The sequence below is a fragment of the Schistocerca nitens genome, chromosome 4, assembly GCF_023898315.1.
Source record: "Schistocerca nitens isolate TAMUIC-IGC-003100 chromosome 4, iqSchNite1.1, whole genome shotgun sequence".
Taxonomy (NCBI): Eukaryota; Metazoa; Arthropoda; class Insecta; order Orthoptera; family Acrididae; genus Schistocerca; species Schistocerca nitens.
Genome location: NC_064617.1, coordinates 510,498,779 through 510,521,867, shown reverse-complemented (window position 1 = coordinate 510,521,867; position 23,089 = coordinate 510,498,779). Strand labels below are relative to the sequence as shown.

The following is a 23,089-nucleotide window of genomic DNA, read 5'->3' as shown; positions in this document are numbered from 1 at the left end:
GATACATGCGGACGTGCATTGTCCTGTTGGAACAGCAAGTTCCCTTGCCGGTCTAGGAATGGTAGAACGATGGGTTCGATGACGGTTTGGATGTACCGTGCACTATTCAGTGTCCCCTCGACGATCACCAGTGGTGTACGGCCAGTGTAGGAGATCGCTCCCCACACCATGATGCCGGGTGTTGGCCGTGTGTGCCTCGGTCGTATGCAGTCCTGATTGTGGCGCTCACCTGCACGGCGCCAAACACGCATACGAACATCATTGGCACCAAGGCAGAAGCGACTCTCATCGCTGAAGACGACACGTCTCCATTCGTCCCTCCATTCACGCCTGTCGCGACACCACTGGAGGCGGGCTGCACGATGTTGGGGCGTGAGCGGAAGACGGCCTAACGGTGTGCGGGACCGTAGCCCAGGTTCATGGAGACGGTTGCGAATGGTCCTCGCCGATACCCCAGGAGCAACAGTGTCCCTAATTTGCTGGGAAGTGGCGGTGCGGTCCCCTACGGCACTGCGTAGGATCCTACGGTCTTGGCGTACATCCGTGCGTCGCTGCGGTCCGGTCCCAGGTCGACGGGCACGTGCACCTTCCGCCGACCACTGGCGACAACATCGATGTACTGTGGAGACCTCACGCCCCACGTGTTGAGCAATTCGGCGGTACGTCCACCCGGCCTCCCGCATGCCCACTATACGCCCTCGCTCAAAGTCCGTCAACTGCACATACGGTTCACGTCCACGCTGTCGCGGCATGCTACCAGTGTTAAAGACTGCGATGGAGCTCCGTATGCCACGGCAAACTGGCTGACACTGACGGCGGCGGTGCACAAATGCTGCGCAGCTAGCGCCATTCGACGGCCAACACCGCGGTTCCTGGTGTGTCCGCTGTGCCGTGCGTGTGATCATTGCTTGTACAGCCCTCTCGCAGTGTCCGGAGCAAGTATGGTGGGTCTGACACACTGGTGTCAATGTGTTCTTTTTTCCATTTCCAGGAGTGTAGAAACGATCGGTGTTTTAAGATTTAAGATGTTTCGCATCTAATATAGGTTTAGGGTGGTTATCATTAAATTTTCGATACTTGAAATGGATCTCATTAAAAACAAGTGGGCGTTGAAACATCGTGGAAACATTTGTAACGACATGCGGAACAGAAATAATCAATAACCATTGTAAGACCAAATTTGCCCGCTCGGTTACTAGTGCGGTCTAACGCACGGCTTTCCAGATTGGAAGGGCGCGCCTGCTCCCCAGCACGAATCCGCCCGGCGGCTTGTGTCGGGGTCCGGTGAGCCGGCCAGCCTGTGGATGGTTTTTAGGCGGTTTTCCATATGCTTCGGCGAATGCGGGCTGGTTCCCCTTGTTCCGCCTCAACGACACTATGTCGGCGATTGCTGGGCAAGCAAGTTCTCCACGTACGCGTGCACCACCATTACTCCACCATGCAAACATAGGGGTTACACTCGTCTGGTGTGAAACGTTCCCTGGGGGCCGAACGGCACAATAACCTTGAAATAGTGGTTCGGTGTGCGGCGGCGGAGGGGTGAACTGCACTGCGGTAGTCGTCGTGGGGTTTTGAACGACTGCGGATGTGGCGGGGACGGAGCCTCTCCGTCGTTTCTAGGCCCCCGGTTAACATACAACACAATACAATACAAAGACCATACTTTAACTTCCACGTATGAGGGTAAGGTTTGTTAATTGCACACGATGTTTACGTTCCAGGTCACAAACGTTGCTCAGAGTGACGACCACCTGCAACCACGACAGCAGGGAACCGCACTAGAGATTTTTCTACCGCTACCCGCAACATCTCAGGTGCAATGCTCGCTACCTCCCTCGCTATGATTATTTTCAACCTCCAACGTGTGCGCATTACGTCCAGCATTCCCATCCTTAGAAACAGAAAGGTCTTCAACAATTTGTGGCGCAGTTGGCCATCGGACTCTCCCAGGAACAATTCCCCTAATCGCCCTTAATTTGAACTTCCGAATGATGTTGTTCAACTCCGGTGCGAAAAGAGGACCTCTCGTATTTCTTCAATGCGTTGATACTCGCGGAGAGCAGCAGTACTATTGCTGCTGTTTTGATGAAACAATCCTCGAGTAAAGCCCTGCTCCTCTTGTAATGACCGATGTTGACTGTCTGCAGCTGTAATGCACATTGACGCTTGCGTTTCAGTCCTACGTCGCCGTACCACTACCAGCGACTGAAGCCTAGTCGTGATACTAACACTATTTAAGAACGCAAATCCTGCAGCACACAGTCATTCCAATAAAGTTGGGTACCCATATGGTAAACAGTATGAATCAGCTAAAACTTGCACGGCATATATTGCGGAAATGGAAAGTGCTACTGATGTGCAGCTTTCATACAATGGATTGGTAGCCAATCAACAGATTGTGATAATACTTAGAAAGTGTAATGTTTGTGCAAACATACACTTTTTAAACGGAACAATGCCTATTGACATTAACACACTAAAAGAAGCCTAAATTAGAATGTCAATGGTGTTTGTTCTAGGATTCTAGTCCGAATCTTTTACGAGATATCGTATTTTGAAAAGTCCCTATACTGACAATTGTCCAATGCCTGTGGTAGCGCACACTAAGGAACAACACAACTGCATACGTAGTTTTATGGATTATGACCAGTAACGATGCAACTGACTATCACAGTTTATGTTCAAAATGACCATCGTTAGCAGTTATACACGCTTCCAGTGTTGTATGGGAAAACTGCTGCACACGTGATAGCATTTCAGCAGAAATGTCCGGGCAGGTAGCAAAAAAAATGGTTCAAATGGTTCTGAGCACTATGGCAGGTAGCAGTAATATGCGTTGCATATCATCGGGTATAGTTAACATGTCCTTGTAGACAGCGTCTTTCAGCTTACCTCACAGAAAAAGGTTTAATGATGTCAAAACCGAGGAACGGGCCGGCCAAGGTACAGGTCGTCTGCGCTCAAACCAACGATTTGGAAACCATTCGTGTTGACAGGCTGTAGTTCTTCCTGCACTATGGGCTTGACAGCCATCATGTTCGTACCACAGGTTCCTCTTAGTCTGCAGAGGAACTTCTTCTAGCATCTGTGGAAGATGGTCTGTTAGGAGGCTGCGATACTTCTGCATATTCAATGTTCCGTCTATGAAAAACGGGCCTATGAACTGGTAGTTCACTATCCCACACCGCACGTTTACATTCCATGGACACTGACATTCCACTTAGAAACTCCAACTTTTGTTTATGTCGCACAACTTCTTCTTGGTGCTGTGATTTCTTCCCGTCAGTACACATTTACCGGATTTGCGCGTAAATCTCGTCAGATGCATTCTATCTGGTGTTTCGGCAGATATTTACAATGTAATTTTTGCTGTGTGTAGCTGCAGTCAGCCAAATAAATATTGTTCGTTTGGTCTTTCATGTGACGCCCAGTGTAGATGCGAAAAGTCGGTTTGTTCTCCACAGTTTCTTTCAGTCCTCCGTTTGTTAGATAAGTTTCAGGGCCATACGTCTAAATAAAAGAAACGGCGCCAATTCTTTCCCACTTCAAGCCGCGTAACAAAGATCTGAGCGACTCCACGATCTAGTCACCGATCTGATGACGTCACGAACCGACAGTTGCGTGGATACGTATAAAACAGTTCGATTCACTGCCGGCCGGAGTGGCCGTACGGTTCTAGGCGCTACAGGCTGGAACCACGAGACGGCTACGGTCGCAGTTTCGAGTCCTGCCTTGGGCATGGATGTGTGTGATGTCCGTAGGTTAGTTAGGTTTAAGTAGTTCTAAGTTCTAGGGGACTGATGACCTCAGGAGTTGAGTCCCACAGTCCTCAGAGCCATTTGACCCATTTTTGAGTTCGATTCACTGAGCTTGTTTGAGACTGTAACTGTTTTCTAAGTCGTAAAAGCTGCTGATGAAGTCTCAAGCAGTGGAATACGAAACGTTAGGCAGAGAATTATGCCCTGGACTACGGCCCCACGCAAATAAATCAATTATCAGCAATAACACAAATGCTGCCAAGAGCCGAGAGACTGCAGGTCTTTCTGAGGTTCTCCCTCCTCGACAGCATCGGCGTTGGTATTCCACAAATCTAATTTCTACACTATGTTCACTATTGATCTGCCTTCATAATACATTAATTGCTAATTTTAGGCAGTTCCGCTTCTAATTTAGTTTTAAGTTTAGAATTACTTGAAGCTGTAACATTATTAAAACTTTGTTAGAATAATAAGAGCTTCGTACTATGTACATGCACAGTCCGATATTGTAAAAACACGACTTGTCTTAGTCACCATAGACCGGTTGATGGTTGACACTTCATGCGTTATAACTGTTTTCCTTCAGAGTGTTCAACGTCACGCCCGAATCGTTCGCCGTTGCGAAAATGCCACTACTATTAGTTCATTTCCAATTACTTCCCCGGCTTTCTTTCTTCATGTGTTTGGATCGCGAATCCTGGATTTGGTCCCTCTATTTCGTGTTTCATCGCATTTGATTACCACATCAGAAACAGTACACACACACACACACACACACACACACACACACACACACACGTTTCATACACAGCACTAACCAGACACTACTGGATCCTTCAGCACAATATGCGATTCAGCGTCTCATTTATAGTTGTATTGATCATAGAAATCGGCTTACATTAGATAAGCTCCGCACGACATTAGATGAAACCAAATTTATGAAGGCTGCACTCAATCGTTGCGACTGGATCACCAGAGTTATAAATACAATAATCTTCCGCAGCGTCTATAACGCAGTGAGTACATTATAAACCTCATTTGTGGAAGGTCATAGGCTCGAACCTCGTCATGTACAGTGAAATTTTTTATTTTTCTAAATCTAATCAAAAGACTTTGGTTCAAAATGGCTCTGAGCACTATGGGACTTAACATCTGAGGTCATCAGTCCCCTAGAACTTAGAACTACTTAAACCTAACTAATCTAAGGACATCACACACATCCATGCCCGAGGCAGGATTCGAACCTGCTAGCGTAGCAGCAGCGTGGTTCCGGACCGAAGCGCCTAGAACCGCTCGGCCAAATCGGCCGGCTAAAGACTTTATGATTTTTGTTCACTTAACTGATTTAATGTAATGTTTTTTTTTATTTCTGATACTTTCTCGCGTCATTTTGATCGTATTGACTTTCTTATTTGCACTTACTTTTCATCCTATCATTATCTTTTTCTTTTGGAATCTGCTTGTGTCGCCTATAATATGCAACCAAGTGCCACCCAGGATTGCTCACAGGTTGGTTGGTAACGCGGCAGCTCATGTAGTCAGTATGAGGATAGTTTCAGGTAACCAATGACAGCTAGAAATTACAGTTTGCTTAAACCGCTGAAGCTGAAATTTTTCTGTCTTGAGTTTGCTCCTGTAAGTTAGCCTTAAACGCCGCGCACAAAACTATAATGATTTTAGTGCTGCCGCAGATTAATGATCGCCGTTCCCTCAGGCACATCGCACATCACGAGGCTGTGCTTAGGTTAGGAAATGAGTTGAATTCAGAGCTAGAAAAGGCGTCGTGTACTGCAGTTGGTTCATTAATCACTTCAAATTAGCTGCCGACAAAGCATCTTCCATTTCCGTCATACCTCGCAGCAGCCGCTTCTAACATTGCTCTGCGTTACATGATAACAGCATTTGTGAAGTGACCCGCCGTGTTTGTGTGTCGCCTATAACGGACCTTTCGTCGGCAACGGATGTGGAAACACTGTAGCGGCAAGCGACAGGCGTCACCTATCAAGTAATTTTAATCGCACTATAGGTAGCAGGTCATTTGTAAATAGCAGCAAATAAAACGAACGAAAACTAAAAAATCGAATGAGGTCGCACACGTCATGGCGATTTATCGTTGTTACACGCTGCTGCCTGCATGAAACTGCAGTTTTAATGGCTAGGAGTATATTCTGCATTGAATATCCAGAATAGTGTCTCAGTAATTTCACGTGGGCGCTGAAATCCAGATGTCGAGCACACTAAAAAATACAACCCCCGAACATAATCACTCCCAATTACTTTGCATGCTTCTGACGAGCAGAGTAAATGGAAAACTAACTTAAGTTGTGAGTTTATTTTATAACTAGCTGAGTACCGGTTATGTATTTATACTAATCTTCTATCAGCCCATCACCTCCTTCCCCCTCCCTTTGTCCACATCTTCCAACCCCGCCCCCCCCCCCTTCTGTGTCAGTTTCCTCCTGACAGTCTGTCTGTCCATCTCCTCCTCTTCCTGTTTTCTGTTTATTTCCTGCTTCCCCTCTCTTTTCATCTAATCATACCCTCTCTCTCTACCCACCTCTCCCCCCCCCCTCCCAGCTCCATACCCTCTTCTTTCCTTTCTCTGTCCATCCCCTCTCCGCTCTCTCTGTCCATTTCCCCCTCCCTCTCTCTCGGTCAGTCTCTCCTCCACCCTATTTGTGTCGCTCTCCTCATTCCTTCTTTGCTCTCCTCGTTAGAACGTTCATTCCGATAGGAGGCTGGTAGTTCTTACCCCAACAGTATTTCTTTCCGGATCTCAACTAAAACGTGTACCAAATTTGGTCGAATCGTTTCGGGGGTTTAGGATAAGCTTTTTACCCATGACTTCGCTTGCTTACACGTGTGTCAAATATATTTCACATAAATATCGCCCTGCAGCTTCACTTCCAAACAGCTCAATGCTTTTGACGTCGTATCTTCTGAACTATCTGCTATACAATGATATAATTTTGCAAGTATGTCCAGCGGCGTGTATAGCTACCGTTTGCGAAATATGTTGTGAAAAAGTAGTAAATTGTCATGCATGATGCGGTTGTGTCTCGTGCAATTATACATGTAAACGTTCTGCATGATTCGGCACCTCTTCACGCATCTCTATGTTCATGATATCATACCTCCTGAACCATATCTTGTACAACGATATAATTTCGCTGGTACATTAATTGGTATATGCAAGTATTCTCTGCAAAACGTGTCGCGAACACAGATAGTAGTAAAAAAGAAATAAATTGAAACATCATTCTTTATGCGGCAGTTTTACTACAGGAAAAGTGAAGAATTGGTAAGCGGTAAACTCTTTTCCGTACGCCTTTTTGTGCTGATTGTCAACAAGAAAAAGTTTAGTAAAGGTTTTGAAATTATGTGTAAAGTTCGTTGCAAGCCACCGAGTGCACTGATTCTCAAACATTGGTTGACTAAAGTATGGGTATTCGCGCGTTGTGGGCGACACGTCTTTTCACAAACGACGCCATCCCTTTGATATATAGCTGGTCCGTACCCCCACAGTGATTTTTTTCAAACAGGAAGCGTTATGTGTATCAAGTTTGGCTGAAATCGGTCCAGTAGTTTACAAGGAGATGTGGAATATATATGACACAAGGCTACAAGTATGTATGAGTTCTATGGAACATCATCAGCTTAGCTGCTTCTTGAAAATCGCATCCTTGCCTATAAACTAGAACCGCGCTGGTGGAACGCACTGCTAGATTGGCAGGTACACAGGTAAAAATAAACGGTCTAGCCCCGTCCCTCCCCGTCAAAGGGGGCGGCTGCTTCGCTAAGCTAGGTGAACCGCGGCTCCCGTCGGCTCCCGCCATCCCCGCCGCTCCGGCCTGCCGCCGGGCAGAGCTCTCGAGGGGTTCGCCGTGTTTATTGGCAGAACTCGGCCACTGCAGCAAAGCGGGCCGTTTTAAGCACCGATCGTGATTTAAAGCCATGCATCTGGCGTCCGCGCCGGGACAGCTTACCCTTTGGAGCGTGAGCTCGGAATTAAATACCGATAAATCGACCAGCCGGTGCATTTCAGAATTTCTGAACCGTAGTTCGTCGAGTTTCCGAATAATCTGGCGTTTTTCCCTACTGTTGTAAAATTCTTTTTCGTACAACGTCCATAGAAAGTAAGACTTCGAATACGCAGGTCAACATAATTAGAAAACTTTTTTCGCTCTCACAGTTCCGTTCAATTTTGTAAACCAGCACAGCGCCGTACAACCGACTGAAGTTCTTTCAGAGCGTGCGCTGTACCGTTTCGTGATATACGTTCGGTATTCATAAGCCTTGTTCACCAACTTATTGTTCGATAAGAGCTACAGAGTAGCTAACTCTAACCTTTAATGAGCTGAAACGTTACAAGTTGAGGAAAGAAGGTTGAAGACGAATTTGTCAGCTAGTGGACACACAAAATGTAACAACACTAACGACCTATAACGCACTTATTATGAGTACAAAATTTCTGTGGACAAATACAGTGTATTCACAAATGGTTCAAATGGCTCTGAGCACTATGGGACTTAACATCTTAGGTCATCAGTCCCCTAGAACTTAGAACTACTTAAACCTAACTAACCTAAGGACATCACACACATCCATGCCCGAAGCAGGATTCGAACCTGCGACCGTAGCGGTCACGCGGCTATAGACTGAAGGGCCTAGAACCGCTTGGCCACTCTGGCCGGCAGTGTATTCACAAATTACTACAACATGTACTTGGTTTTTCTACGCGAAACTTACGGGAAAGAAAATTTTAATCAGAACGATTTCTGGGCCTTTTAACCCACCGCTGTTGAAGCGATAATGTACGATACCACTGTCTCTTCCAATTCCTTTCAACTGTGCTTAGTATGTAACATTGATTTAACTAAAAAATTTCTTAAATAAGGTTTCTGAACATCATGTTCAGATGCAGCTGCCTGTCCTGTTTCAGAGGATGATCCTCAGCCTTCAAGGTCCGGGCAATCGCAGAGGGTGGGCTTATTGGTAGTTGGGAGCTCCAATGTTAGGCGCGTAATGGGGCCCCTTAGGGATATGGCGGCTAAGGAGGGGAAGAAATCCAGTGTGCACTCCGTGTGCATTCCGGGTGGAGTCATTCCTGGTGTGGAAAGGGTCCTTCCGGATGCCATGAAGGGTGCAGCCAGCTGCAGGTGGTTGCTCATGTCGGCACTAATGACGTGTGTCGCTTTGGGTCTGAGGAAATTCTCTCTGGATTCCAGCGGCTATCTGATTTGGTGAAGGCTGCCGGTCTTGCTTACGGGATGAAGGCAGAGCTCACCATCTGCAGCATCGTTGACAGAACCGACTGCGAACCTTAGGTGCAGTGCCGGGTGGAGGGTCTGAATCAGAGGCTCAGACGGTTTTGCGACCGTGTACGGCTGCAGATTCCTTGACTTGCGCCATAGGGTGGTGGGGTTTCGGGTTCCGCTGAATAGGTCAGGAGTTCACTACACTCAGCTGGCGGCTACACAGGTAGCGGAGGCTGTGTGGCGTGGACTGGGCGGTTTTTTAGGTTAGAAGGCCTCGGGAAAGTACGGGGTGGGCTGCAATCTCAAAGGGTGCATGGCAAATACAGGACGTGCTTGGATCAAGGAACAGTCAGTATTGTAGTTGTAAATTGTTGTAGTTGTGCTGGGAAAGTCCCTGAGCTTCAAGCGCTAATAGAAAGCACACAAACGAAAATCGTTATAGGTACAGAAAGCTGGCTAAAGCCTGAAATAAGTTCTGCAGAAATTTTTATGAAGTCTCAGACGGTGTTCAGGAAAGATAGATTAGGCAGAATTGGTGGTGGAGTGTTTGTGTCTGTCAGTAGTGGTTTATCTTGTAGTGAAGTCGAAGTAGATACTCTTAACAGCCGAACTAAGTTAATAATTCGCTCCTTCTACCGACCCCCAGACTCCGATGATATAGTTGCTGAACAGTTCAGAGAAAATTTGAGTCTCGTAACAAATAAATACCCCACTCATACGGTTATAGTTGGTGGGGACTTCAACCTTCTCTCGATATGTTGGCATAAATACTTGTTCAAAACCGGTGGTAGGCAGAAAACATCTTCCGAGATTGTCCTAAATGCTTTCTCAGAAAATTATTTCGAGCAGTTCGTCCACGAACCCACGCGAATTGTAAATGGTTGCGAAAACACACTTGACCTCTTAGCCACAAACAATCCAGAGCTAATAGAGAGCATCATGACTGATACAGGGATTAGTGATCACAAGGTCGTTGTAGCTAGAATCAATACCGTTTCTTCCAAATCCACCAGAAACAAACGCAAAATAATTTTATTTAAAAAAGTGGATAAAGTGTCACTAGAAGCCTTCCTAAGGGACAATCTCCATTCCTTCCTAACTGACTATGCAAATGTAGACGAGATGTGGCTCAAATTCAAAGATATAACAGCAACAGCAATTGAGAGATTCATACCTCATAAATTGGTAAGAGATGGAACTGATCCCCCATGGTACACAAAACAGGTCCGAGCGCTGTTGAAGAGGCAACGGAAAAAGCATGAGAAGTTCAGAAGAAAGCGAAATCCCGAAGATTGGCTAAAATTTACAGACGCGCGAAATTTGGTACGGACTTCAATGCGAGATGCCTTTAATAGGTTCCACAACGAAACATTGTCTCGAAATTTGGTAGAAAATTCGAAGAAATTCTGGTCGTATGTAAAGTACACAAGCGGCAAGACGCAGTCAATACCTTCGGCGCGCAGTGCCGATGGTACTGTTACCGACGACTGTGCCGCTAAAGCAGAGTTATTGAACGCAGTTTTCCGAAATTCCTTCACCAGGGAAGACAAATGGAATATTCCAGAATTTGAAACACGAACAGCTGCTAGCATGAGTTTCTTAGAAGTAGATACCTTAGGGGTTGCGAAGCAACTCAAATCGATTGATACGGGCAAGTCTTCAGGTCCAGATTGTATACCGATTAGGTTCCTATCAGATTGCGCTGATACAATAGCTCCCTACTTAGCAATCATATACAACCGCTCGCTCACCGATAGATCTGTACCTACAGATTGGAAAATTGCGCAGGTCGCACCAGCGTTTAAGAAGGGTAGTAGGAGTAATCCATCGAACTGCAGACCTATATCATTGACGTCGGTTTGCAGTAGGGTTTTGGAGCATATACTGTATTCAAACATTATGAATCACATCGAAGGGAACGATCTATTGATAGTAATCAGCATGGTTTCAGGAAACACCGTTCTTGTGCAACGCAGCTAGCTCTTTATTCGCGCGAAGTAATGGCCGCTATCGACAGGGCATCTCAAGTTGATTCCGTATTTCTAGATTTCCGGAAAGCTTTTGACACCGTTCCTCACAAGCGACTTCTAATCAAGCTGCGGGCCTATGGGGTATCGTCTCAGTTGTGCGACTGGATTCTTGATTTCTTGTCAGGAAGGTCGCAGTGCGTAGTAATAGACGGCAAATAATCGAGTAAAACTGAAGTGTTATCAGGTGTTCCCCAGGGAAGCGTCCTGGGACCTCTGCTGTTCCTGATTTATACAAATGACCTGGGTGACAATCTGAGCAGTTCTCTTAGGTTGTTCGCAGATGATGCTGTAATTTACCGTCTAGTAAAGTCATCCGAACACCAGTATCAGTTACAAACCGATTTAGAAAAGACTGCTGTATGGTGTGGCAGGTGGCAGTTGACGCTAAATAACGAAAAGTGTGAGGTGATCCACATGAGTTCCAAAAGAAAACCGTTAAAATTCGATTACTCGATAAATAGTACAATTCTCAAGGGTGTCAATTCAACTAAGTACCTGGGTGTAAAAATTACGAACAACTTCAGTTGGGAAGACCACACAGATAATATTGTCGGGAAGGCGAGCCAAATGTTGCGTTTCATTGGCAGGACACTTAGAAGATGCAACAAGTCCACTAAAGAGACAGCTTACACTACACTCGTTCGTCCTCTGTTAGAATATTGCTGCGCGGTGTGGGATCCTTACTAGGTGGGATTGACGGAGGACATCGAAAGGGTGCAAAAAAGGGCAGCTCGTTTTGTATTATCACGTAATAGGGGAGAGAGTATGGAAGATATGATACGCGAGTTGGAATGGAAGTCATTAAAGCAAAGACGTTTTTGTCGCGGCAAGATCTATTTACGAAATTTCAGTCACCAACTTTTTCTTCCGAATGCGAAAATATTTTGTTGAGCCCAACCTACATAGGTAGGAATGATCATAAAAATAAAATAAGAGAAATCAAAGCTCGAACAGAAAGGTTTAGGTGTTCGTTTTTCCCGCGCGCTGTTCGGGAGTGGAATGGTAGGGAGATAGTATGATTGTGATTCGATGAACCCTCTGCCAAGCACTTAAATGTGAATTGCAGAGTAATCATGTAGATGTAGATGTTCAGTTGTAAAGCGTGCAGCAGTAAGCGATTACATTGGTTATTTCACATAATTAACACCATGTATAAATGTAAAGGATTACTCACTACTTTTGGTTAAAACCAACTTATTTGTTTTACGTACGGTACTTTTTTAAAAGTACAAATGCAATGATAAAACATAGGAATTGTAAAGTAAAGGTAATGGATGGGGTCAGTACAGATGCCGATGGTATCGCTTACACAAGGTGTAAAAGTACAATCATTTGCGTAGCTCTCATTTGTACTCAGGTGATTCACGTGTAGCTACACGCCGAGAATTAGCAGACTTTGAACGCGAAATGGTAGCTGGGGCTAGTCGGACGGGGCATTCCACTTCGCAAATAGTCAGGGAATTCAACATACCGCTATTCACAGTGTCAAGAGTGTGCCGAGAATACCAACACATTACCTCTCACGATGGACAACGCACGGTTCAAAATGGTTCAAACGTCTCTGAGCACTATGGGACTTAACTTCTGAGGTCATCAGTCTCTTAGAACTACTTAAACCTAACTAACCTAAGGACATCACACACATCCATGCCCGAGACAGGATTCGAACCTGCGACCGTAGCGGTCGCGCGGTTCCAGACTGTAGCGTCTAGAACCGCTCGGCCACCCCGGCCGGCGGACAACGCACGGGCCGATGGCCTTCACTTAACGGCCGACAGCACTGGCGTTTGCTTAGAGTTGTCAATGCTAACACACAAGCAACACTGCATTACATAACCGCAAAAATCAATGATGAACTCACGACGAGCGTACACGTTAGGACAGTGTGGCGAAATTTGCCGTCAATGGGCTATGGCAACGGACGACAGCCGCGAGTGCCTTTCCTAACAGTACGTCATCGCCTGCAGCGCCTCTCCTGGCTCGTTATCGTATTGGTTGGACCCTAGACTACTGGAAACTACGGCACGGTCAGATGAGTCCCGATTTCAGTTACTGAGAACATGGTAGGGTCCGTAGGATTGGAGTGTGGCGCAGACCTCACGAAGGCCATGGACTCGAGTTACCAACAATGCACTGTGCCAGCTGGCGGTGGCTCCGCAATGTTGTGGACTGTATCCACATGGAATGAACTGGATCTTCCAGTCCAACTGGACCGATCACTGACTGGAAATGATTATTTGCAGTCATTCATGGACTTCATGGTCCCAAACGAAGATGGCATTCATCTTTTCGTATGACAACGAACCATGTCGCTGGGCCACAACTGTTCGCGATTGGTTTGAAGAACACTCTGCATAGTTCGGGCGAGTGATCACCCGACAAGGATCCCAGCGAACATGTATGGGACATAATCGAGAGGTCAGTTCATGCGAAGCCGGCCGCGGTGGCCGTGCGGAACCGCGTGACTGCTACGGTCGCAGGTTCGAGTCCTGCCTCGGGCATGGATGTGTGTCATGTCCTGAGGTTAGTTACGTTTAAGTAGTTCTAAGTTATAGGGGACTGATGACCTCAGATGTTGAGTCCCATAGTGCTCAGAGCCATTTGAACCATTTTTCAGTTCGAGCACAAACTCTTACACCGGCAACACTTTTGCAATTATGGACGACTAGCGTGGCACAATATTTCTTCAGGGGACTTCCAACGACTTGTTGAGTCCATGCCACGTCGAGTTGCTGCAGTACGCCGGGAAAAAGGAGGCAAGATATTAGGAGGTGTCCCATGACTTTCATCACCTCAGTTTAAACATGGCTCTGTAGTAAAATGAAGCCAATTGTGTTATATCTGTAAAAGTAACGGCATCAGTGCGAAATCAACCTTTGATATGAGTAGTTCACCTGGAACAATGTACATACTAAAGTGGTTTTCATGTCTTATTGATATGTATTTTTTGATCGACTCACATTTAAGGGTTATACAACTGTGCATTCAATAAGACATGCATGTTACTTTATTGTAACTGATTGTTTACATGTCCTATATGCTATAAACATTATTCGCGACTGAGTGCTGTTCCCCTTACTGGTTGCATCAAACATAGTGGAACGATACTTTTCATTCGAATTAGGGCTGTCAATAAAATATCGATAAATCGATACTCTTTGCAAACAATGTGTATATGTATCGGTGACACTCTGTCCTTCACCACATCGATACGTCGATATACAAATGGCAATATCGAATGCCGATTTTTTATTTTATATTGCATTTTTTTACAATTATTGGTACATATTTGAAGTTGTTCTTTTGAAACTGAAGTAGAACATAATTTTACTTTGACTGTGTGAATGGAATTACAAGTTTTCCGATGTGTAGAAATAGCACACCAGTGGCTTTAAAAAACAAAATTTTAAAGCAGCTAGTGTGCTATTTCTTCACACAGGCAGTCTTCAAAAACAATTGTTGAAAATGGTAAACACGAATCTAAATGACAAGTTTGGTCTCTGCCGTGGGCGGAGACGTGTGAGAGGAAATGCTGATGTAATCAGCATTTCGCGCTACAAACAGAAACTCCAAGCTTCAGCTCCACCACACAGTGCTGACACAGCTGCTAGTGACACAAATGAAAAAACAGGGGAGTCGCCATTATGTGTTCCTGACAAATCCGATATGTGATAAAACCGACTGATGGACCCATCGGACACCTTTTATTGTGCCACCTACATGCAGTTAGCATTGTTAGCAAAGCGGTTATCGCCCAGCGGGAACGTGCATAGTTTTCCTATCACTTCTTGCTCTAAGGGGGATAAGCAGACAGATAATTTGTGACGTACAGGATATCTAATAATAAATCAATACTTAAATATACAGCTCTAAAACCAGCAATATATTTACAGTGTGAAGCCGGTATTTTTCTCAAGCTGCGACATGAGCGCGAATTGAACAGTGACCCGGAAACATAATAAATTTCCTTTACTTCACGTCTACGGTCACAAATTTTTATGTGATCAGACTACCGGTTTCGATCTATAATGACCATCTTCAGATCTACTTTATAAAAACATGTCCTAATATACTGTCTTCCGGTATACCAAAACATGTTTTTAAAAAACAGATCTGAAGATGGTCACAATAGACCGAAACCGGTAATCTGATGACATAAAAACTGGTCACCATTGACGTGAAGTAAAGAAAATCTGGTCGATATTTTAATGGGTCGGAACGCCGATTCTTCTTCCTTCGATATATCGATACCTTTTCTCGTTTTATCGAGAGCCGACAATATATTCTTAAATATAGATATAACGGTATCCGATATTTTCAAAAATATCAACAGTCATAAAACGAATGTCGAGCATATTCGGAATTCAGAAAAAGATTTATCGAAAATTTTCTTTTAAAAATGACCACATATAACCATTACCTGAATGAATAAATCAAACGTTCTTCTTCTTTCTGATTTTTAATGAACTCTCTATTAATGTGTCCCTCTCTGTGCCTGAGCGGCCAGCGCCACTAACTACCATGTGGAGGGCCCGTGCCCAGTTCCCGCTACTGCCAGGGATCTATCCTTGCTGGGAGGACTATAGTGAGGTACACTCAGCCGCCTGAGGCAAACTGAGGAGCTACACTATGTGATCAAAATATCCGGACATCCCAAAAACATACGTTTTTCATATTAGGTGCATTGCGCTGTCACCTACTGCCAGGCGTCCCATATCAGCGACCTCAGTAGTCATTAGACTTCGTGATAGAGCAGTATAGGGCGCACCGCAGAAATTACGGCCTTCGAACGTGGTCAGGTGATTGGGTGTCACTTGTGTCATACGTGTGTACGCGAGATTTCTACGCTCCTAAACATCCCTAGGTCCACCGTTTCCGATCTGATAGTGAAGTGGAAACGTGAACTGTCACGTACGGCACATAGGCGTACAGGCCGACCTCATTTGTTGACTGAATGACACCACCGACAGTTTAAGAGGGTCTTAATGTGTAATAGGCAGACATCTATCCAGACCATCACACAGGAATTCCAAACTGCATCAGGATCCACTGCAAGTACTATGACAGTTAGGCGGGAGGTGAGAAATTTTGGATTTCATAGTCGAGCGGCTGCTCCTAAGCCACACATCACGCCGGTAAATGACAAACGACGCCTCGCTTAGTGTAGGGACCTTAAACATTGGACGATTGAATAGTGGAAAAACGTTATGTGGAGTGGCGAATCACGGTACACAATGTGGCGACCCTATGGCAGGGTGTGGGTATGGCGAATGCCCGGTGAACGTCGTCTGCCAGCGTGTGTAGCGCCAACAGTAAAATTCGGAGGGGGTGGTGTTATGGTGCCGTCGTGTTTTTCATGGAGGGGGCTTGCAACCCTTGCGGTTCTGCGCGGCACTATCACAGCACAGGCTTACACTATTGTTTTGAGCACCTTCTTGCTTCCCACTGTTAAAGAGCAATTCGTGGATGGCAATTGTATCCTTCAACACGACCCAGAACCTGTTCATAATGCACGGCCTTCGGCGGAGTGGTTACACAACAGTAACACCCCTGTAATGGACTGGCCTGCACAGAGTCCTGACCTGAATCCCACAGAACACCTTCGGGATGTTTTGGAACGCCGACTTCGTGCCAGGCCTCACCGACCGACAGCGATACCTCTCCTCAGTGCAGTACTCCGTGAATAATGGGCTGCCATTCCCCACGAAACCTTCAAGCACCTGATTGAACGTATGCCTGTGAGAGTGGAAGCTGTCATCAAGGCTAAGGGTTGACCAACACCATATTGAATTCCAGTATTATCGATGGAGGGGCCACGAACTAGTAAGTCATTTTCAGCCAGGTGTCCGAATACTTTTGGTCACATAGTGTATTTGACAGAGTAGTACCGGTTACAGGATCAAGAAACGTGCCGTTTATCGCCAGAGCTCGGAACTTAACAATGTTATTAGTGTTAAGAGCGATGTCTGGGGCGAGGTGGCCCACTCTGAGTGAACTGTTCGTCGTGGCTCGAACGATGGACTAAACACAGCCCGGGCACAAAAGTACCATAGACACTGCTTTCAGTCACATGACCCGCGGAGGAGAATACGCCCGTGGGCACCTTAACGGCCCTTCGGATGCCGTCTGTTGGACAGGCAGATCATGGTCCAATGCGCCTGTCTGTGGGAAGGCTGGCCCCTACGAACTATGCAACTGCTTCCCTCGGATGCAATGTCGATTGCTGGATGGGTAGGCGCAAGGCATACCCACAGCAGTTTTATCATTGCGTCTTTCAGGACTCAGTTTGAGAGTTATAAACTGAGAATCACATGACAAGCGGCATCAAATCAATGTTCTTATGAAGCGTCGTTTATTAGAAAGAGAAGACCTTATTAAATCTTTATAATCACGAGGCCATTTTGAAATGGTACAATGAAGAGTCATCCGCCGATGATATGAAGCAAAGTAGGTCAATCTTGAATGATAAAACTCAACACACTGGTGTATTATTCTACAATTACACCAGTGTCGTTGGTTTTGCCACTCAGCATATAAAATATTCTGGCAACAATCACGGAAGAGTCAATTAGTCAGATCCCCAATTTTTCCTCAAAACGGCAACGAGAAAAATATAGTATCTCAGAGGCTGAAACTAATACGTCAAATAAAATTTTTATGGAAGGTAAATGTGTGTCTAATTAAATCTGTTAGCAATTCGAAGTTACCTCTCTAACAGAAATGCTACATCCAAAATTATCGGTTGCAGAGGAAAGATTTCATCACAGTTTATACTTAAAATCCTCTCTCTTCAAAAGCATTAACGGTGCAGGTGATCCATCGTCTTTGGCATACTAAGTTCCCACGAGTGTTCCGTGCATTGCTATGATCTGTGCCAAAGCTGAATAGATGTGTCATACAAGTGTTCCTGCAAACTTCGGTGTGCAAGCTAGTTTGCATGCGAAAACCTTTTGTTAGCAACACGACAGGAATCAACACGTTTAGGGATGTATGTCTCGTAACTCATTAACATGGGCGCCCCTTCCTTTTTTCTGAAAACAATAAAGTCTGCTCAAGTGGTTTTGGCAGCTTATCCTCATTCACAGAGGCACTGACAACGACAGTACAGTAATTTAATCAGTGGTGTGATATTTAATCTCTGGACTAATACTGAAAGAGGAAAATTACTTGTAAGTACTGGATATTTTCAGCAATGGAGGAGCACTGTATATTTTTATTCAATACTACGGTAATTTCATAGTGTACTACAGTTGTATTAACGATTCAGGACCGACCACTCGTCGGTAAATTTTTTATTTCTGTCAAATTAAATTTCTTTTGATGAATTTTTTTTCCAGTTTACTAGTACGTATCTCCTGTTATATTCCTGACTCCTGGAAACTTGCCGCCATGACAGTATATCTACATTTATAATTTCTGTGAAGTCCGTAGCAGAGAACTTTCACTGTACATTTCGTTAAGTTATAAGTGAATCGATTCAACAAACAAGTGATTATTTTCCTTATTTTCCTTTTATAATCACTATGTAGTTTGTTACCTTAACCTTAAAAGGGACTTAACACTTTGGAGTAGTATGTCGGTGACAACCGCATTAACAGCTAAACTATTAGTTTCTAGATTCCCTGTACGCTGAGAAAGAATTGAATCTCGCCACTTCCGTTAGAATAATACACGTGATGTTTTCATTTTGTTACCCCCGTATTATTACTTCGAAATAACTGTGGCATGAAAACTGTAATGTTATTACGAAAGATACACAATTTATCGATATTTGTGAGCCTTACATCTTTCTACGTTTAGCACGTGCAGTAGTAGACATCTTATCAGCATATTAATGAATTCAGTAGATTTTATTTATGAATAAGTCTTCTGTAAGAACACAGCTGCGGCTCGAAAAAGATTCTGTAGAAACGCCCAAAAAATATTTTATGCGATTTGAGAAACGTAATTCTATACACTATACTTCGTTCACTAAATTTAAAAAACAGAAAATTTAGTTAGCTGACTTTTATTTCTTTTCTTAGTAGAAACAAATAACATTGCTAATGATTTCGCTTAGTATGTATATTGTAGTGTTCACTCGTTACAACTTATCTTAGTTCTGCAGCTGCCTTAACAATCTTTTTATTCTTTTACTTTTGCCTTTGTCTTGCATCTGCGTAGAGTGGGCATGGTTGTGAAAAGATATTGAACGGTTAATTTTAAAGGGTGGTCGCATGCTCTTCCTGTCGCCTCCCCGTTACTATCTCCGATCCCCCTATACGGAATGTTAAAGGGTGCGACAGCTTTCTAATCGTTTGCGAATTATGTAACTGAGGCGGTACTTTCGTATCAGCCCAGTGATCACCTATTGGGATGTGGGAAACCACCTAAAAGCCACCCCCAGGCCGACGATCGTCGTTGATCCGCCGGCGGATTCGATCCGGAGCCGGCGCATCTCACCGTCACGAAAGCAGTGCCTTAACACCCACGGGTATCTGGGGGGGAGGGGGGGGGGGAGGGGGGGGTTGAAGTTTTTTCTGATATAAAGTTGTTTACTGACGGTCTGAATCTAATAACTGCCGATTTCCGGCGAGACCAGTGATGTTCAGCAGTGAGTGTTTTATTTCCTACGCATAGGCTACCGAACTAACATTCGTGTGTTGCTTGCTGCCAACCGACCGCCATAAGGCGCTTGGCACTATTCGAACTTACCGTGCATTTGATACTGATTGAAAAGACTGTGAATGATAATGAGTCTCGTGATAACACTAATGAACATGGTTCGTAGACTGAAGAAAGGAATTCTGGTGAGGAAGCCACAGAGGCATTTGAAATTCTTCTTTATTTCTCATTTCAAACACAAAAAGTTTCAGCTTGCAAAGCAATTGCCGGCTGTCTTCGGCGAAGTTGGAATCCAATCGAAACATCAATCGCCTACCCACAGTTAAATATGATTCGTGTTCCACTTACATAACCATTCCACAGTACGCCCTTAAAATTTCCTCTACAAACCGAAATTGGCTAGTGGTGTTTGTAAGGATTCATGGTAAAAAATTAAGCTCCCAAGATTTCAATGATCTGGATATCTTGCTTTGAAAGTACTTTTATGCTATTTCTTAGCACCTTAGTCAGTATCTAGCATATTTCCAACACTTTTGCCAATTATTGTTTACACTTTAATGTTGAGCAATAGCAGTGAGCAGAGGTGTATCAACGTAAAAAACCTTTAGAACAGCGGAGATTTTAATTTTACAGACAAAATCTCGGCTAAGAAAAATTAATACTTGGAACTACCGTTGCTACTTTCAAGTAATTATGAGGCACTTTTTACAGAGAAAATGAGACCACCATTTTGATGTCATCCGCACTTTGTTCGAATACCGAAGCGGCACGTCACACAGGTTCTGTGCTAGCATCATTAAAGTACTGCTTCGAGATACAGGTTTATCTGTCTCCTAATTAATTTCGGCAAGCTGCTTTGTCAGAGTAACATGTGAATGTAGGCACTACAAAGTACGCGAGCTCTTTAGGACAACGCTTGTCCTATCCAGTGTCAGGAACCATGTAATTTCCTTTATCAGGTCAACAGGTGACAGGACTACTTGGGGCCAAGGCGTCTCTGGTGATGTACTGACCTCGTGTACAGATGGAACTGCACGTCGTCGTCCTCAGACAGCTCAATGAACTCGCTGCCCACGAACTCTGTGATGGAGGTCGTCGTCACAGGTCCAGCGGCTGTCAACAGACAAAGCACAGCTTTTAGCAAAGGAAGCGATAACAGCGAAAAAGTTGCAAAATTTATCAGCACATTGCTTGCTGCCGTGTACAACAGAATACAAAACAAATATCTATAATTAAAACGATTATTTTAGAACTATTAATGACAATATTTGCGTTGAAACTATTTTACAATAGTTGTGTTTTGGTGGTTTTCATTCGGAATATTTGTTTGCTAGAACACTCTGTGACAGTCTAACCTGTGCAAGAATCTTTGCAGACTTATTGCAACGTACATCTACTGCAACTTCCTTATTGCAAACAACCTTTGTTCTCCATCTAAAAATTTTAATCCAGTCATCAAACTTCACCCTTCCATGATGCCTCGGGATGTGTTCTATCAGTCTTTTTAGACAAGGTGTGTCATAATTTTTTCTCTCAACTTCGATTCAATATCTCGTCGTTAGTCATCTAATCTATCCATCTAGTCGTCAGCAATCTTCTGCAGCACCACTTTTCAAATTCCTTCTTTTCTATACTACGAGGGTGTGCTGCAAAGTAATGTCTTCGAATTATTTTGTGAAAACTCCAGGGAGCTTTCTTAAATAAAACAAACGTTATTAATGATTCATTTCTCCATTCTTTGTGTCTACATATTTGCAGCCCTCTGCCGCTAGAGTGCTCTGAAATGCAGCTCGAAACATGGCGCTGTATAGCGTAGTTATGTCGATAGGCGAGAAGCATGCTATAATCGAGTTTCGAATTCGAAGAGAATGAACATGTCAGACCACACACGAACGCTGCGTCATCAGCAACAAGACGACGCGTAGGACTCACTTTCATCGAACATCTGTCTCCGAACTTGGCCCCATCCGATTTTCATTTGTTTCCAGAAAAAGAACACTTTCGAGCACTTCACTGTGATAGTGATAAAGCGGTGCACGTTGAAGTGAGATTCTGTCTCCGCCAATAAAGTCAAAAACATTCTACAGTGATGGTATCAGCAAACAAGTCTCTTGTTGGGAGTAATGTGAACGACACGAAGTTGAATATGTTGCCAAATAAGTGTCCATAAAGAACAAAGATGTAGAATGTTAATAAAGTTTGTTTTATTTAGAAAGCTGTAACAGTTTTACATTAAAAAATCAGGGCGTTACTTTTCCGTGCGTCCTCGTACTTATTGCCCATGTTTCCCTTCCATACAAGGCTACACTCCAGATAATACCTTTAGACAAGTTTCCGAACTCAAGTTGTGTATTTTGAGTATTTCTGTTTTCAGAAATTTATTTCTTACTATTGCCAGTCCACATTTTATGTCGTCTATACTTCGACCAACTTCACATATGGCAATTCATATGTAATCTCCAGGGTTTCTGGAGAAGATATTTTTTTTAAAAAATCACTATTGGAACAAGTAGAGATCTGATCAGATAATTTAAAATAATAATCACTATTTGTCTCAAGTTTTTATTGAAAATTAAGAATCGCATGTCAATGGTAACCCGTTTTGATCATATTTATTCGTAGATCAACATCATCAGACCATGTCTCCGAAATAAAAAAAAAAGTTCCTTTGAAGGGTAACAGGTACGAAAATTATACAAACCATCCACACAATAAAATATGGACACGTGATCAGAATCAAACAGAAAGGTTTTTATACCTGTGGTGTGCGTACTGTAAGACCTTCGGTACACACACCATCAGATTATTTGACTTGTCGCTCTAACGAAGCAGGCGAGTGTCAGCAATATGTCTCGTGGTCTTATCGTGGCGTGTTTATGTTCTGCCGTTAGGTCAGACGTTAGAAATGCCACTTGCACGCTTAGAGTAGCAGACTGACGATGACCAACTTTAAACAGAAGTTGATTAATTTTCACACACATTTATTAAAATAATAAAAGCTTAAAAATAGCTTAACTTGGTTCTGGATGCTATTTACAATTGACATTCTGAAGTTCCTTTGGTCTTGGTACGTTAATCTTATTCTCACATATCTCTGATACTTGACAAAGTGTCTATACATTTCTCTTCATGGCTATGTACAGGAATATGATAATCTTATTAGGCGCAGACTGAAACTTGACTATAGACTGGTACACACTAATGCAGACTAATGCAGACTGCTGTAGGCAAATGCAGATTGGTACAGACTGATGCAGACTGATGCAGACTGATGCAGACTAACTAATTGGAGGTCTCTACACTCGTTGTAATACCTCGAGCGTTCAGGTATCACTGCGCGAGTGTGATCCGCAAGGAGAAAAGGTTCTACGTTAGCAGCAATCTCATTGGCTGCGTTACATATTAATACGCGGATCGGCGGAAGCAGAATTTGGTCCGC

The 23,089-nt window shown here is 44.1% G+C and overlaps 1 protein-coding gene across 1 annotated transcript in view; it reads right to left on the bottom strand.

The window, feature by feature from the left end:
- The window catches only part of LOC126252401 (phospholipase A1-like), a 440,511-nt gene that overhangs the window by 130,824 nt on the left and 286,598 nt on the right, over positions 1–23,089 (bottom strand). The window contains exon 2 of the mRNA XM_049953291.1: positions 20,664–20,763. Within this exon, the coding sequence (XP_049809248.1) occupies positions 20,664–20,763 (100 nt within the window). The remainder of the gene's footprint in view (positions 1–20,663; positions 20,764–23,089) is intronic.